The sequence below is a fragment of the Chrysochloris asiatica genome, unplaced genomic scaffold (assembly GCF_000296735.1).
Source record: "Chrysochloris asiatica unplaced genomic scaffold, ChrAsi1.0 scaffold00087, whole genome shotgun sequence".
Lineage (NCBI taxonomy): Eukaryota > Metazoa > Chordata > Mammalia > Afrosoricida > Chrysochloridae > Chrysochloris > Chrysochloris asiatica.
This window is the reverse complement of record NW_006408605.1, coordinates 9,446,551-9,463,252: the sequence shown is the minus strand read 5'-3', so window position 1 is coordinate 9,463,252 and position 16,702 is coordinate 9,446,551. Positions and strand designations below refer to the sequence as shown.

Below are 16,702 nucleotides of genomic sequence, written 5' to 3'. Positions count from 1 at the left end.
TAGCAGAATTTCTCAAGACCAATGACTTCTGCAAATACTTCTTTTAAACAACATAAAAGATGACTATACACATGGAACTCACCAGATGGAATACACAGAAATCAAATTGACTACATCTGTGGGAAAATACGGTGGAAAAGCTCCATATCACCAGCCAAAGCAAGATCAGGAGCAGATTGGAACAGACCAACAATTGCTCATATGCAAGTTCAGACTGAAGCTGAAGAAAATTAAAATAAATCCACAAGAGCCAAAATAGGACCTTGAACATTCCCACCTGAATTTAGAGATCCTCTCAAGAACAGATTTGAAGATTATGACTGAAGACCAGATGAGCTGTAGGATGCCATCAAGAACATGATATAGGAAGAAAGCAAAAGGTCATTAAGAAGACAAGAAAGAGGGTAAAGGTCAAAATGGATGTAAAAGAAGGCTCTAAAACTTGCTCTCCAGTATAGAGGTACTAAAGCAAATGAAATAAATGAGGAAGTAAAAAAGCTGAATAGAAAAATTTCAAGGGCAGGTCAAAAAGACAAAGTCAAATATTGTAATGAAATGTGACCTGGAGTTAGAAAACCAAAAAGGAAAGTGCATGTTCAGTATTTCTCAAGCTGAAAGAACTGAAGAAAAAGTCAAGCCTAGACTTGGACTATTGAAGGATTCTATGGGCAAAATTGTTGTTGTTAAGTGCCATTGAGTCGTGGTGTGGCGCTGTGGGTTAATGCGCCAGACTGCAAAGCCATTTGAACTCCCAGGTCGGTGGTTCAAGCTCACCAGGTGTTCCTTGGAAACCCGGGTCACTATGGGTTGGAATCGACTCAACAGCACTTCACAACAACAACAACATGGGCAAAATGGACTCCTGGTGTGATGCTGTAGGATAAACCCTTTACAGTCTTGCTGAGTGAAAACAACTCGATGGCACTTAACAACAACAACCAGCAAAATATTGAATGATGCAGGAAGCATCAAAATAAAATGGAAGGAATGCACAGCCAATGGTACTAAAGATGCAGGGAAGACACTGGTAAAGAACAAGGCACCAGGAATTGGTGGAATACAAATTTAAATCTGTCAACAAACTGATGCAGTACTGGAGGCACACACTCACCTATATCAAGAATTTTGAAAGACAGATAACTGGCCACCCATTCCAAAGAGAGGTGACCCAACAGAATGTGGAAATCATCATGCAATATCATTAATATCATACGCAAGTAAATTTTGGAAAGATCATTCAAAAATGACTGTAACAGTACATTGACAGGGAAATGACAGAGGTTTAAGCCAGATTCAGACGAGGACCTAGAACAAGGGATATCATTGCTGACGTCAGATGAATCTTGGCTGACAACAGAGAATACCAGAAATATGTTTACTTGTGCTTTATTGACTATGCAAAAGATTTTGTGTAAATCATGACAAGTTATTAATAACATTCAGAAGAATGGATATTCCAGAACACTTAATTGTGTTCATGAGAAACCTGGACATAGACCAAGAAGCAGTCATTAGAACAGAACAAGGAGACACTGAATAGTTTAAAATCAGGAATGGTGTGTGCCAGGATTGTATTCTTTTACCATAACTATTCAATCTGCATACTGGCAAATAATCCAAAAAACTGGATTATATGAAGAAGAATGTGGCATCAGATCATCAGGATTGGAAAAAGTCTCATTAACAACTTGCAAAATGCAGAAGACACAACCTTGCTTCCTGAAAGTGAAAGGGACTTAAAATACTTATTGATGAAGATCAAAGGCCACAGCCTTCGATATAGGTTGCACCTCAATGTAAAGAAAACAAAACTCCTCACCAGTGGACCAATAAATAATATCATACAAATGAAGAAAAGATTAAAGTTGTCAAAGACTTCATTTTACTTAGATCCACTATCAACACTAATGGAAGCAGCAGTCAATAAATAAATGACATATTGCATTAAGCATATCTGCTGGACAAGATCTCTTTAAAGTGTCAAAAACAAAGATGTCAGTATGAGGACTAATGTGCACCTGACCTAAACCATTTTCAATAACCTCATATGCATGTGAAAGTTGAACAGTGAATAAGGAAGACTGTAAAAGAATGGATGCATTTGAGTTATGATGTTGGAGAAGAATATTAAAAGTACCATGGACTGCCAGAAGAACAAACAAATTTGTGTTGGAAGAAGTACAGCCAGATTGCTCCTTAGAAGCCAGGATAGCGAGACTTTGACTTTTATATTTTGGACATATTATCAGGAGGGACGACTGCATGGAGAAGGATATCATGCTTGATAAAGTGGAGGGTCGGTGAAAAAGAGAAAGACCCCAAAGGAAATAGACTTGCACAATGACAGCAACAATGGACTCATGTGTAACAATGAATGTGAGGTTGGTGCAGGACCAGGCAGTGTTTAGCTTTATTGTGCATAGAGTCACTATGTGTCAGAACCAACTCAACGGCACTTAACAACAACATAATAACAACAAACTGTAAATGGAAGCATGGATAGACACATAGGCTGAATGGATGTGGGAGGAAGAGGTTTGACACGCTATTTCTACATGTAACGTAGTAGTTATGTGTTGGACTGCCAACCTCAAGGTCAGCAGTTTGAAACTATCAGTCATTCCACAGGAGAAAGATGAGGGTTTCTGCTCCTGTAAAGGTTCATAGCCTCAGAAACCCTATAAAGCATTGTTAAGAGTTGGAATCGACTCCACAGCACACAACCACCAACCACCATTTACCTATGTGGCAAATAGGTCCATGAATGGTGGGGCATACAGGGACAAAGTTATGAAAACTTCTCAGTCATAACCAAATGCCTTGAGTTAATGAAGCCCTGAGCCTGGAGACTCAGGACTATAGTCTTGGAGGACACTGAGGTCAAATGGCATAACATAGTCCACAAAGACAATTGTCTATACCCTACTTTGGTGAGTAGTGCCATAGGTCTTGTGCATGGCCATCTAAGGTGCAACTATTGGTCTTTCCTTGCCTGAAGTAAAGACGATGAAGAAAATGGAAGATTCATGGAAACAATAAGTCCAATTAGACCCTGAGACAGAAGAACTAGATGGTGCCTGGCTACTACTACCAACCTGTCTGAAAGGGATCACCTCAGAAGGTTCTTGATAGAGTGGAAGAAAAACATGGAACAAAATTCAAAATCATATAAAAGACCAGGTTTATTGGTCAGCTAGAGACTAGTGGAACCCCTGAAACTATGGCCCTAGTCACCCTTCAGATCTGGAACTGAAATCACTTCCATGGCTCAATTTTCAGCCAAACAATAGACAAGTCTATAAGGGGAACAATAGTGTAGGGAGAGACACACTCTTTGGAATAATTAACCATTTGAAATCAAAGGGACAGCATTTACTCAAGGATAAAGTTCAGAAGGGTTAGGAAAGAAAGAGCAATGGAAATGAGAAACACAAGGAGGAAGTTGGATAAGTGATGTTACGTTGTAGGGATTGCAGTGAATGACATGAAACAAAATGTGCATGAATTATTAAATGGAAAACTGATTGCTCTGTAAACCTTCTCCCAATTCACAATTCAAAAAACAGTTAAAAACAACAATAACAAAAGTGCTGAAGGAAAAAAAATATATAATAAAATTATATATATATATAATAGGAAAACTTCTTAATAACCAAGGCAAAAAGAAAATAACGAAAATCACTAAAAGGAAAACAAAGAGAGAAAGAGATTTACATCAAAGTTGCAACAATAAAACTGACATCTGACTTCTCAGCAGAAACAGTGGATAATGGAATAATGAAATATCTTTGAAGTACCCCCCCCAAAAAAAATAATAATTTCCTGCTAAAATTCTATACCCAACAAAGATTTTTTTCAAAAATGAAGATGCCAAGTCCTAGAAAAGAAAAAGATTTGTAGCACATATATCAAACAAAGCACTTTGATCCAGGACATATAAAGAACTTCTACAAATCAAGAAGAAAAACATAGACAATATAATAGGAAACTGGGTAAAAGACCTGAACAGGCACTCCATAAAACAACCCTGCCTTGATTTCTCCAGCCATTGGTTCATTTCAGTGCTCCACTCAAAGCAAAATATCTTAAAAGAGCTGTCCAAAGTCTCTACTTTCTCACTTCCCATCCCCATTCAAATAGTCAAAACAAATGAAAAAATGTCAAGTTTCATTAGTCATCAGGGAAATGTTAATTCAAACCACAATGCAATGCCCTTACACATCAACCAGAATGATTAAAATTAAAAAGTGAAATAATACCAAGTGTTGGTAAGGATGAGATGCAACTGGGACTCTCATTCACTACTGGTGGGAATGTAAATTTTTATAACTTTGGAAAACTATTTGGCAGTATCCACTAAAGCTGAACATAAACAAACCTTTGGAGGTAGCAGCTCTACTCTCAGATATAGACCAATAAAAATGTGTGCATATAGTCACCAAATGATATAAGAATGTGCAGAGCAGCAAATGGAAAAAAAAAAAAAAAAATAGCCCCAACTGGAAAAAAAAAATCTAAATGCCTATAAATAGTAAAAAAAAAAAATGTTGAGAGGTGGATTCAAGCCCACACAGAAGCCTTCCTGACTATACTTTTCGGTCAATAAGTACCTGCCATTTTAAAGCTAGTTAGCGTTAAATTTTCTGTTACTTTCAGGCAAATGTCTCTGACTGATGCTCGTTCTCAGCTGATGGCTTTGTCTCATGTTTTGCTGAGGAAGTAAAAGACACCAGACAAGAGGTCCTTCATCTTCTTGCCAGCAGTGCTACTAACCTACTCCTTATTCTCTGCCTCTTTGTTCTGTGGGGGTGGGGAGGGTGAATGGTCCCCACTCCAGTCTAAAGTCATTGTCCTCCTGCACTCTACAACTTGTTTCCAATCCATCCTTCTCTCTCCTGTATCATCAGTTTTCCCTTGTCTGCTGGGTTGATCCTATTGGCCTTAGTCAGATTTTAAAACAACCCTGCCTTGATTTCTCCAGCCATTGGTTCATTTCAGTGCTCCACTCAAAGCAAAATATCTTAAAAGAGTTGTTCATAGTCTCTACTTTCTCACTTCCCATCCTCATTTCCATCCACTTCAACCTGGCATTTGTCCTCTCCACTCCACCAAATTTGCTCTTGTACAGGTCTCCACACACTTGACCATCCTGCCAGTGGTCATTCCAACTCCAGTGGTCACTTTCCTACTGTTATCTTACTGAAACTCATAGAGGCCTTTTACACAGTTGGTCACTCCGTTTTCCTTGGAACATTTTCTTCTCTTGGCTTCTCAGACACTGACCTCCCAGTTTCTCCTTCACAGTCTCACTTGCTCTTTACTTGACCTCTACATAATGGTGTGCCCGGGAACACAGCCACAAGCTTGCTTCTTTCCCCAAGACTATCAGTCAGTCCTATGGGTTTAAATTCTATTAGTATGACAGTGACCACCCAACTCTTCACTTCAGCCTACATCTCTTCATTAGGATTCATTTGTTCACCTCACTGCCTCCTTTGTATCTGCATGTTGATTTCCATTGGGCCCCTCAAATATAACATGTCCAAAATGGAACTCAAGTAGCACACACAGAGAGAGATACTTCTTCCCCATCTCAGTAAAGGCTACCACCATCCAGTCAGATGCTTAATCCATACTTACTCCTCTCTTTCATTGGCCAACCCTATCAGTAAGTCCTGTCAGAATTGTGCTGTCCACAATTCTTTCTCTTTAGAAAAGCCAGAGAGCTCTTTCTAAAACAGAAATCAAATTATGTCATTTCCCTGCTTAAAACACTCTGGTGACTTCCCAACATTTGAATTAAAATGTAAAACTGTTTACCAGAGAAGACTCCACATGGCCCTGCCTCCTCCGGGGCCTTTTCTCACCACACTGACCTTCTCTTTGGGTCTTGAACTTGCCAATCTCCTTCTTGCCTCAGAGCCTTTGCCCTTACTGGTCCCTCTACCTGAAATGCTTTGCCCCAAATCTTACCATGGCTAACTCTAGCTGAGCCTCCATGTCTTCCCAAACCTTGCCTCCTCAGAAAGGCTTTCCCTGATCCCCTAGTTCTGCCTCCATCCCACCTTCACTGACCAATTGCTATTTGAAACCCTAGTCCATCTCTTCCAAATAGTATATAGGCACCCTGAGAGAGGGCCTCCCTTTTCCTTTCTAGGATTGTTGTTGAGCCTCCCTAGAATCCAAATGCTACCTTCTATAGGAAGCCTTCCGGATTCTTCCACCAGGCTATGTCCACCTGAGGAATCTATATCTGCGTCCCTGACAGCCTCTTTACTGCTCCTTTCTGACCACAACTAGCAGGGCCCATGTACCTGAGATCCTCACAATTCAGCAGGGGCTCAGTTCCTGTTTGAAGGTGAGAGAAAGAGAGGAAAGCTAGTTTGAAGAGCTCGAAGTAACTGCAAACACCAGGCTCTGTGCTGAGTGCTTTATCTGTGCTGTCTCCCTCAAGCGTAACAAGAACGTTACAGATAGGGAAACTGAGGCTTCATTAAGTAACTAACTTGCCCAAGACCACACCGCTGTCATGTGGAGAAATGCAGAGGACTTTGACCCAGAATCCTCACCCCTAATCATTGAGCAATAGTGCCTCGAGATAGAAATGCAGCATCCTTAACATCTGTCTATCGCAAATAGGAACAATCCTCCCACAACTCTCTCAGCTTTGTCAAGGTATTGATGTTTTTCTTTTGCTGTGGGCATTAATGTGGGCCTGTGATTGGCTAATATCCACCCAGCTTGAAGGTGTAACAGTCCTGTTCTCAGCCTAAGAGTTCACTGAGTGGTGGCTGCTAGACTCATTAGAAGTTCCAGTGCCCCAAGGGAAGTGGCACCCAGAGCTTAGCACACACTAGACCTAGGATTGCTCTTAGGCCCAACCAGGAATGGGGACAGTGTTTAGCATTCCTTTCAAGATATGCCAGCAACACTTGCCCTCGGTAAACAGAATGGGCTATCTTAGAAGAACATCAGCTCTTGCAGACATGCACATGAATTACACAAGTCTCTCTTGCTTCTCACTCAGGCCCTTGCCCAGGCAGACTTAGCTAAAGTGTCAATGTTTGCTCTTATGATGAGAGCACCAAGACACCAGCCCTTCCCGGTCCAGGTGGCCCCATGTACCCACAAGCCCTGCTGAGTGTCCCTGCTCCTCCTCTCTCAGACAGCTGAGGCTGCCTTTGGACCACCGCCTTCACATTCTTGATGCCACAAGGCACCTTGATTGAACTTTCTGACTGCATTTTAATGCTAATATTAATAATGGATACTATTGTTATTCTTATGTAGTAATATTATTCATCATAAAATCCTTACAGGGTGCCAGATGCTGATACTTTGGTGTTCTGTGTATTACCTTTCACAATCCTCCCCTTGATGCTCTGGGGGAAATCATTATTCCCATATCACAGATATGGAACCTGGGACTCAGAGAGGGTCAGTGACTTGGCCAATGTTACACAGCTACTTAATGAGACAAGTAGGATCTGAAGTTAAGTCTGTCCCAGCTTTTTCTTCTACCCTATATCTCCTGGACTTTCTTGCTAACGTTAGAACCAAACACACTAGCCTTTGATCCCCATGAATCACTCAAATATCCCCAACCCAATGTGTGTAGGGGGGACTCTGGCCACGCCTGGTTGAGCAATGGTGACAGGGCAATGATTGAGTAGGGTCAGATGGAATGATGGGGACACAAAAAGGTCACATGGAGATGGAAATCCAGGCACACAGGGACATGCACACCACCGACTACACTTACCACCTGAGGGAGGACAAGAGAGCCCAGAGAGGGGGTCCCCGGAGCAGAGAGAGGAAGGAAGAGGAGTTATTGAAACGTGAGAAGCAAGCGTGGAATCTGTGGCCACAGGCCAGGGCAAGGCACAGCCCTCAAAACCTGGGCATTCACGTCACATGTTTGCCTGCTGGTGGATGGGGGTGGTGGAAGGTCTCTAGAAGGCAACCCACCATTTGACTGGTAGGGGTTGCCTGGGTAATGGTCCTGCCACAGAACCACATTCAGACTGTGGACTAGGGGTGGGAGGAATACAAGATCTTTTAGCAATGTCTGGTAAAGAGCACATCTTATTCAGCACATCCTGAGCTCCCATGTGCCTCAACTGTTCTCACCGCCCTGCTTGGGGCAGAGGCACTGGCAAATCTCAGGCAAAAATCATCTGAGGGCAGGACCAAGTCTAGAAGCCAAGTTGCCCAGCTCCTGGGTCAGATAAAAGAAACATGGTCACTAGGCAAGAAGCCTCAAAAAGGCGGCTGACCAAAGGGTGGGCCCATGGACAGCTCAAAGTGGGTAAGAGGATACGCCCCCACCCCACCCTCACTCACATGTCCGTGTAGGTCCGTGTTGAGCAGCATCAGGGCACAGGTGAGCGTGTGGATCCCATCTAAATCATAGATGGTAGGTGGTACCCTCAATGTGAAGACCAGCTCATTCCCACCCCCAGCTACCCTTGTGTCTCCCAGATGGAGCCAGTCAGGAGGCCTTGGAGGCAAGAAGTGGCCAGCCACCTGCCAAAGGCACTGCTGGACCCAGGGTCTAGTCATACTCTCTACACACCTCCCACTACAGAGCAGGAATCATTTGCCTTCCCCAAGTTTAGGGCCAATCCCTCCCTCAGAAGAGATCTGACCACTGAAACTTGCTCCAAACTAGACTCCTGCCACCTTGAACCTCAGACCCAAGAATGACTCTGAGTCTTGCATACAGGTCTGTGTCTTCTCAAATAGTTGATCTAGACCTTGGACTCAGGTTCTTCCATAGGGCAAGTCCTATCCCTAAGAGGGTCCTGACCCAGACTGCCACACAGGATGCCCACCATACCAAATATCAGCATTGCAACCGAGGACCAGGAGGAATGGAGACCCCAAAGGACCTCATCAGTAGGATAGAGGAATTTCCAGGAACTCTGATGGGTGTGATATTTGGGAAGGATCTTGCCTAGCAAGCCAAACGATTCCATATACTATAACTTATTCATTCAATATTTATTGAGCATCTACTGTAAGTCAAAAAGCTAAGCCTGGCAACAGGACAGAGGTGGCAAGTGGACCAGAGGTGAGAGGAAGGGGCTGAGGGAGGGTGAGTAGGGTGGGGAGGCAGCCATACATACCTTCGGAGGTGCTGTCTGTAGGGTTGCACTGGCAGTACCGGCGGGAAAAGTGTGTGAGGACTCGCTCGCGCTCCTGTGTCTCCCCCATCAGTGGAAAAGCCTTCAGAAAAGTCCTAGAAGGTAATTAGAGGCTGCTAGGGGCCTCTCAGAGCCCCAAGTCAGTCGGACTCCTCATCCAGAGTAGGTGCTCTGCCTCCATACACACACACCCCTATCCCTGGGTTCCAGGGCTCCAGTGTCCCAGCATCTGGGGTCCTGGATATCCTCTGGGCCCAGGGAAACCCAGGCTTCCAGAATAAATTCTCAAGCATGGAGACCAAGGAGCCTGTCCAGCTTTGGAGTTTCATCACTCAACACCCTTCCAGGGCTCTTTTGGGAAGCAGGCAGGGAACATATCGTGTACCACGAAGCCACATGAGCACCTCAGGGTGAGTGTTAGCTCTTCTTCAGGGTAAATGCCCATTCTTTGTTTCCCTCCTCCATGGTTGGACCTAGACTGTCCACTCCTAACCCTCAGAACACTCTTCTGCAGTAGCTCCCCTCCTCCAAGTGCCACCAGCTGAACCCCTGGATCCAACTCTGAACCCCCTTGCCCTTCCTCCTCTTCCCCAACATATGAGTCATCACCAAGCCCCAATGGTTTGCCCCTCACCCTCAAGTTCAATCCCTTCTCCACCTCTGCTCTCATCAGATATTCCAGGATACCTGCAAGAGTCTCCATCCTGAGCCCCCACCACTACATCCTCACTGCAGATGCTTCAGTGGTCTTTCAGGAAGTCAAGACTTGCCCCCACTTAAAGCCCACCACTGGCTCTCCAGAACACTCAGAAGAATGTCTAAGCACCTCACATCAGCCTCCTTCCTGGCACTCCAACCATGGGCCCACTTGCTGCCACCCCCACAGTCTTCATACCCTGGACAGGACAGGCACTTTCTTCCTTTAGTGTCTCTAAGCAGGACGGGCCCCATCCCACTCTAGGATAGCAGACAAGAACTTTAAAATAACTATGATTAGTATGTTTAAGGAAAGTTGGAGAAATAAGTGAAAAGATGGGGAATGACTCAGAGAATTAGAATCTATGAAAAAATAAAATGGAAATTCTAAAACTCAATAAAGGGGTTTAACAGCATGTTAGACATTTAAAAGCAAGTAAATAAAAAATATACAAATTAAAACAGAGAGGGGGAAACTGGAGAATACATAAAAGAATGTAAGAGCTGTGGGATGCACTTAAAAGGCCCTAGGTCTGGTCCCTTCACTTGGCTGACCCTCACTCTCCTGCAGATGTTGGCAGAGACATCACTTTGCCAGAAGGTCTTCTGTCTCTCCAACTGGCCCCTCCACCAAAGTCCTCTAAACAACGGCTCCACCCACCCATTCCATATCTTCCTGCTCCCCAGGGCTTGCACCTGACCCTTCTAAGGGAAAGAGCAAGCTGTTTATTCCTTGGGTTCAAATATCAATAAGACCCGAGACAGATTCCCACCGTTACTAATGCCTCTCTCAGCAACTGTGGGGACCTAGATAAAGAGAGGTAAAAACAGGAATGATAGCACCTACCTTACAGTTTCTGTGAGGATGAAGTAACAAAAGTATGTAAAAAAGTAGCAAAATGTGATACACAGGATGTGCTCAGTATAAACAAGTCCTTTCTGCACCGAAAGAATCCAGACTCCATTTCCACCTCTTTTAATCCTAAACTTACCATGTAGTTGCACTCACTGGGTTGCTACTTTTATGACCCGTTCCTTACAACTTCAGCATAGGGGTCAAAAGACCTGCCCACATTTTTACAGCAAGTGTATGCTAGAACTGGTATGAGAATTCAGCTGTCTGTACCACCTACAGGCACTGCCCCATGCCAGTCCCACTGACCTGAGCGCTCGATCTAGAGTCAGACCCGAGAAGTCGAAGAAACTGAGGTACTCTCCGGCCACCAGCCTGCTGAACTCGTTGCTGTCAGGGGAGGATGGAGTGTCCATTAGAAGCAGGGTACAGCCCACAAATGACAGAACAATGTGGGGTACCTGGAAGTGGGTGCCAGAGCACCCAGACCCACTCCACCCCTAGATTTGCCCAATCCCTAGGTTGCCTCTCTCTGCTTATCAGTTGATCTCAGACAATTCAACCTTGGACTGGAGTGGTCAGGAAGGCCTCCTGGAGGAGGTGATGTTTCCACCAGCACCTGCAGGGAAAGTAATGATCAGCCAAGTAAAGGGGTCAAGGGGTAGAGTGGTGCCGAGGGTGCCCGAAAGAGGAAATGCACGTGTCCAAGAAGTTACCAGCAGGATCAGCGTGGTCACAGGCTGAAACAGACATGGGAGCAGCAAGAGATTGAGGCAGAGGGTAGACACATGTTAACTTGGGTGACAGGAAAAGCAATATACAACAAGCAGGAAGGTAGCAGAGGGGCAAAAGTAAATAAAACTAAGATTCTCAAAGGGAGAGAGAGGATGAGGCAGGAAGCAGGGCCTTGAGAGTGAATGGAAGGGTCTGGACTTGATTAGGGAGAGTGTGAAGCAGAGATGGGGATGGATGAAATTATCAGATCTGTATTTTAGAACACTCTAACAGCTTAGTGGAGACCCACTAAGCGAGGGTAGTTGTCTTGGAGAGAGATGGGAGAAATGGAAAGGAGAAATATTCAAGAGGCAGAAATCCTCAGGATGTGGAGATGGAATGGGTGTGGGACATGACCGAGGGTGGAGCCCTGGGGGAGATGCCTGAGCTTAGGACAATGGGAAGCTGAATGTTTGTGCATGAGAGTCCCTAGATGGTTAATAACAACCAAGCAGGAAGGAGAGGCCAGTCCCTACGTTTGGAGGATGCACAGACAGAACAGAGGACTTCAAGGATGATTCACTTAAGGATGGACTGAAAAGAGGAAGCCAATGGAGGAGACAGAGAAACAGCAGCTGGAGAGCTAAGAGTGGGCTCCTGGAGGCTAGAGGAGAAAGGATTTCAAGAACACTTTGTTGTTATTGTTAATTGTCACTGAGTCCGTTCTGACTCATAGAAACCCTGTATAGGGTTTCTAAGGAGTGGCTGGTGAGTTTGAACCTACAACCTTGTGGTTCAAACCGACCTTGCGGTCCAGTGCTTTATTCCACAGTGCCACACCTAGAGTGAAGAATTCTTGCCTAAAAAGAAAATAAATTTCCATCTTAATCTAATCAAGCCTCAAGATCTCACTTCCATTCACAGGAAACATTTAAGATACAGCAACATGTTAAAAAAAAAAAAAAAAACCACCATGAAGACACAGCTCTGTCCTCACTACCATCATCACATCCCACACCCTGCTCCCCCAACCCCGCAGGGCCACCCGCCACCTTTCCCACCTTCCTGAGAGCAGCGGCTTCACCCATGTAGCTCAAAAAGGAAACAGATTTAGGGCGAGGCCAGGAATGAGGACAGTAGCAGGAGGAGGTCCTTGGGGACCAGCCCAGGCACTCTGATAGAAGTCACCCACACGCCCTTCAGGTCAATACTACTAGGCTTGCCCAGTGTTGGAGTGGGAGACTGCACTCACTTCTTGCCCAGTTGCCGGGCCACATCACAGCGCTGGAAGCCCTCAAGGTGGTAGAGGCGGCGTGCCAGCCGTTGGGCAGCTTCGCTGACCCCCTGGCACCCATTGGCCAGCGGGTCCGTGCTGCCCGGGTCCAGTCCCTCTGAGCTGCTCAGCTCTGAGTCTGAGTCTGACAGGCCATCCTTCAGGCTGGGGTCACTGCAGAGGGAAGGAGGGGTACAGAAAATGGGGTCACAGGCCCCTAGAAGACCTCCCCTGACCTCTGGAAACCCATGTGGGACCAGAGGAGGAAAAGAAGCTCTGCAGGAGGAAATCAGGCCAGACTTTTAGAAAACTTCTCAAGTGAGATCATGAGATGGCATTGCTGCCTTACCCCTGTAAGCTGAGCAGACTTAGAAAGGGCCCTGGGACCAGGGAGTCTGATGCAGAGGGATGGACAAGATGACCTTGGAGAGGGCTTGTGACTCTGGCCACTTGGCTGCCCTAACTTCCTTTGCCTGCTCTAGGCCTCAGTTCCCCCATCTGCCCAGTGGTCCTCCCAGCTCCCAGCCTGGGCCCTGCCTCACCTGGTTGAGTTTAGCAACTTGTCCGTGTCCTCCTCATCATCTTCTTCATCCCCAACTGGACCTTGAGGCCCATCCTCATGGAAGCCATTGGGCACAGCCGTGAGAGACAGGTGACTCAGGACGTTCTCCGAGCGGCTGCTGGAGATGGAGCGCCGCAGGGGGCTTCCCAGCTCCCCATCACCACCAGCTGCCCCCATGTCCCCCTCGGACCCCAGGTCCCCAATGCCCAGCCCAGCCCCTGGTTCTGGGCTATCACGGGCCCGCTGCTGGATGAGGGGAGTGAGAGGGGCCTCGAAGCTGACACAACTGTCACTCTCATCAGTGAGGCTCAGCACGTCCAAGGAGTCGAGGCTGCTATACTGGGTGCCCCGCAGCAGCTCTGACTCCACAATCTTCTCAAATGTGGCGCTGAAGCCATCTCGCACATCTGGCTCCCCGGGGCCACCCAGCCTGTGAAATGCAGGGACCCAGTCACCACTCTGCCAGGGTGTCCCCATTACAGATTATGACTGTACCAATCCATGTCTGGAGTTCCCTGCAGGGTGGGGAACAGATATGGATTATGTCCTGTTTATTTATTCTTTCAGCCAGTACTTACTGAACACTAGGCGCCAGACCCTAGGCTGGGTACCAGAGACACAGCAGTGAAAAAGGCAGACATGGTCCCTACTCCCTAGTGCCCAACCCAAGCCTGGTCTGCTGCAGGCATCAAATAAATATTTGTTTCTATGAATACATATGAGGCTCGTAGAGCAGTGTGGTTTTCTCTCGTGCTCTTTTTTTTTTGCAATGGAGGCCAAAGTTTATTAGTGGTTACCAGGGGCAGGATGGAGGAAGAAGGGGGTGGTATTGCCTATGGAGTAATGAGTTCCGGTTTACCATAATAGAAAAATCACAGTGACTGAGGGTAGGGCTGAAAACTGATGATTGTAATTGCTGTCAATCAGTTGTGCACCTAATAGTCATCCACATCCATTTCAATGAATACCACATTGCCACACTTTTCAGAGAGAGAATGATAAAAAGACTTGGTCATTTTGCAAGGCCCACACCATGTGACTGAGACGTCAACTACTACAAATACATCTCCAGGTCCATTTAAGGCTGACTGAAAATCTATCTTACTCTCGATCTGTGTGTCACCATTTTGGCCATTGGATTTTAATGAGTGGCTGTAGAAGCAGAAGAAATGGACTCGAAGTGTTGGACAGAGTTTGGACCCACGGTCTCAATTTGGTTATCTCTCTTTGTTGTAACTAGTGTCACACAGGGCCATAACGGCACTCTTCCCACAGCCTGGGAGCTTCTCAGCTTGGCTTACCACATCTCAGCTCTCAAGTCTTGCCTTCATCTCACCTCCTCAAAGTGACTGAAAGATGCAGATCCAAACTAGCTGGCCTCCACCTCATAATTCTCCATCTTCCCCAACTCTTGTCAGAATGTATGCTTCTGCTTGCTCATCTACCCACCATTTGCCCCCTAACTCCCATCACCCCACCCTCACACAGTGCTCAGTATAGCTTGTTAAATGACTCACTGACTGAACAGATTTTTGTTGGTCCCATGGCCCTACCTACATATTCCAAAATTCTTGCAGGGTCTGGTATTGACTCCAAAGAAGCATGACCATTCCCTCTTCCAAGTGCTCTTCACTCAGACATTTGTATGGCTGAATTTCCTCACCCCTTTCTCAACATGGTCTACCTTGGCTACCACATTTATAACTGTCACCTGCCACCAAACACCTGCTCCCCCTTTCCTCCTTTATTTATTCTAAGCCACTCATCTTCCAGCATACTATGTAATATTTTTTTTTCTTATTTAGTGTCTAGATCCCTCATTAGATAGTAAGCTCTAGGAAGGAGGAATTGTGATCTGTTTTGTTCACTGATGTGTCCCCAGCCCATAGAATGGAGTACCACATGGATGAACTGAAAAATCCTGGGAAAATGCTTATCCTTGGAGAGACATAGGTAAGTCAGGAAAGGAAAGGGAGAGAGACCAGAAGAGACAAAGAAGAGAAAGAGAAGGAGAAGAGGAAAGGGGATGAGAGAGAAACAAGAAAGACAAAAAAAGAGACAGAGAAAAGGGAAAGAGAAGAGAGATACAAAGAACACAAAAGAGACAGAACTGCAAGGTTTATGGTTCAAATCCATCAGTTGTGCCTTAGAAACTCTATAACATCACAATGAGTTGGAACTGACTGGACAGCACTTAACAACAACAAGGAAGAGAGAACAAGAGAAGAGGAAACATGGGGACAGCAGAGGAAGAGACAGAAAGAAAGGAGCAGACTGAGCTCATTTCAGACAAATTAAGGTCCATCATTTATTTGCAAGGAAGAACATCCCTCTCTCAGAGAACTTGGCTGCATCCTGCTCTCCCCAGCCGTCTGTAGCTACAAGGGACCCAATCTGTATATATGTACTTGTATTCGGAGGGCTTGAAATGCTCCTTCCCTCCAAATATTCCTTTGGGCCACTGTACCTAAGATTCGGTCCTAATGTGCTTCTGAAGGAACACACTGGCCCTCCCAACCCCTAGCAGTAATTGCGACTACAGGGAGCTACAATGGGGAGGAGTCTAAATGGTGACAGGCTGGCAGGGGCCTCTACTGAACTACCTGCATGAAAGAGGAGAAAAAACAAGGGTCAGTTCCCTGACTGCAGACACCCTAAATCTGTCCAGCAAAGGCCCCTCAGCCAGTCCTACGCTGGGTACTGGGGACATCTGAATAAGACAGACCTCTGCCATTGTCAGAGTCATGAATAGTAACCCCCTGCACCTCCTCATGCACCTGAGCAGCCTGAGATGTGACCTTGAGGTAGGTGGAAGGCAACAATACAATCCTAAATCTCCACCTTCCCCCAACTTCAGTCATCCCAAATAAATACACCACAGTGTGATCCGGGAAGTCCCAGGCCCTGGCCCACTCCACTGCCAGTCAGATGGCTGTCTTAGGCCCTGTCTGGATGGAAACTTTTTTACGGCCACACTACACCCAGTACATACTGGCACCTGACCCCAAGTGCTCACATTCCTATCCACATCTAGGCACACATATCCCTACACCCCCACATACAAACTCAAATGCCACCTCCAAAAGCACATACTCGGCACATAAACACCCCCATCCACAACCACACAGATGCAAGCACACAAACGCTCACACATCCCTGTGTGCACACCAATACACAGGCAGGGCTCCATGCACACACTCACACTCCTTTCTACACATGCTTGTTCAGGCCAGGACCTGTGTCTGTTATACCACGACTTCTGTGAACTTTCTCTTCTCAGATCCTGGAGTATTCTAGACCCTCACCTGCCTCAGCTCTACCTACCTTGTCCAACTGACACCCCCAAGACCCAAGATCTCTTCATCTCTTGGTTGTGGTGGTGTTGAGTGCCATTGAGTCTATCCTGACTCATGTTGTTGTTGTTGTTGTTGTTAAGTGCCTTCGAGTCGGTTCCGACC

General features: G+C 45.8%; 1 protein-coding gene across 1 annotated transcript in view; it reads right to left on the bottom strand.

The window, feature by feature from the left end:
* PSD2 (pleckstrin and Sec7 domain containing 2) overlaps positions 1–16,702 on the bottom strand; it is a 48,125-nt gene that overhangs the window by 20,841 nt on the left and 10,582 nt on the right. Inside the window, exons 5-9 of the mRNA XM_006866224.1 lie at positions 13,225–13,674; positions 12,662–12,856; positions 11,005–11,085; positions 9,129–9,241; positions 8,344–8,402 (exon numbers count right to left, since the gene is read on the bottom strand). Of these exons, the coding sequence (XP_006866286.1) occupies positions 8,344–8,402; positions 9,129–9,241; positions 11,005–11,085; positions 12,662–12,856; positions 13,225–13,674 (898 nt within the window). The remainder of the gene's footprint in view (positions 1–8,343; positions 8,403–9,128; positions 9,242–11,004; positions 11,086–12,661; positions 12,857–13,224; positions 13,675–16,702) is intronic.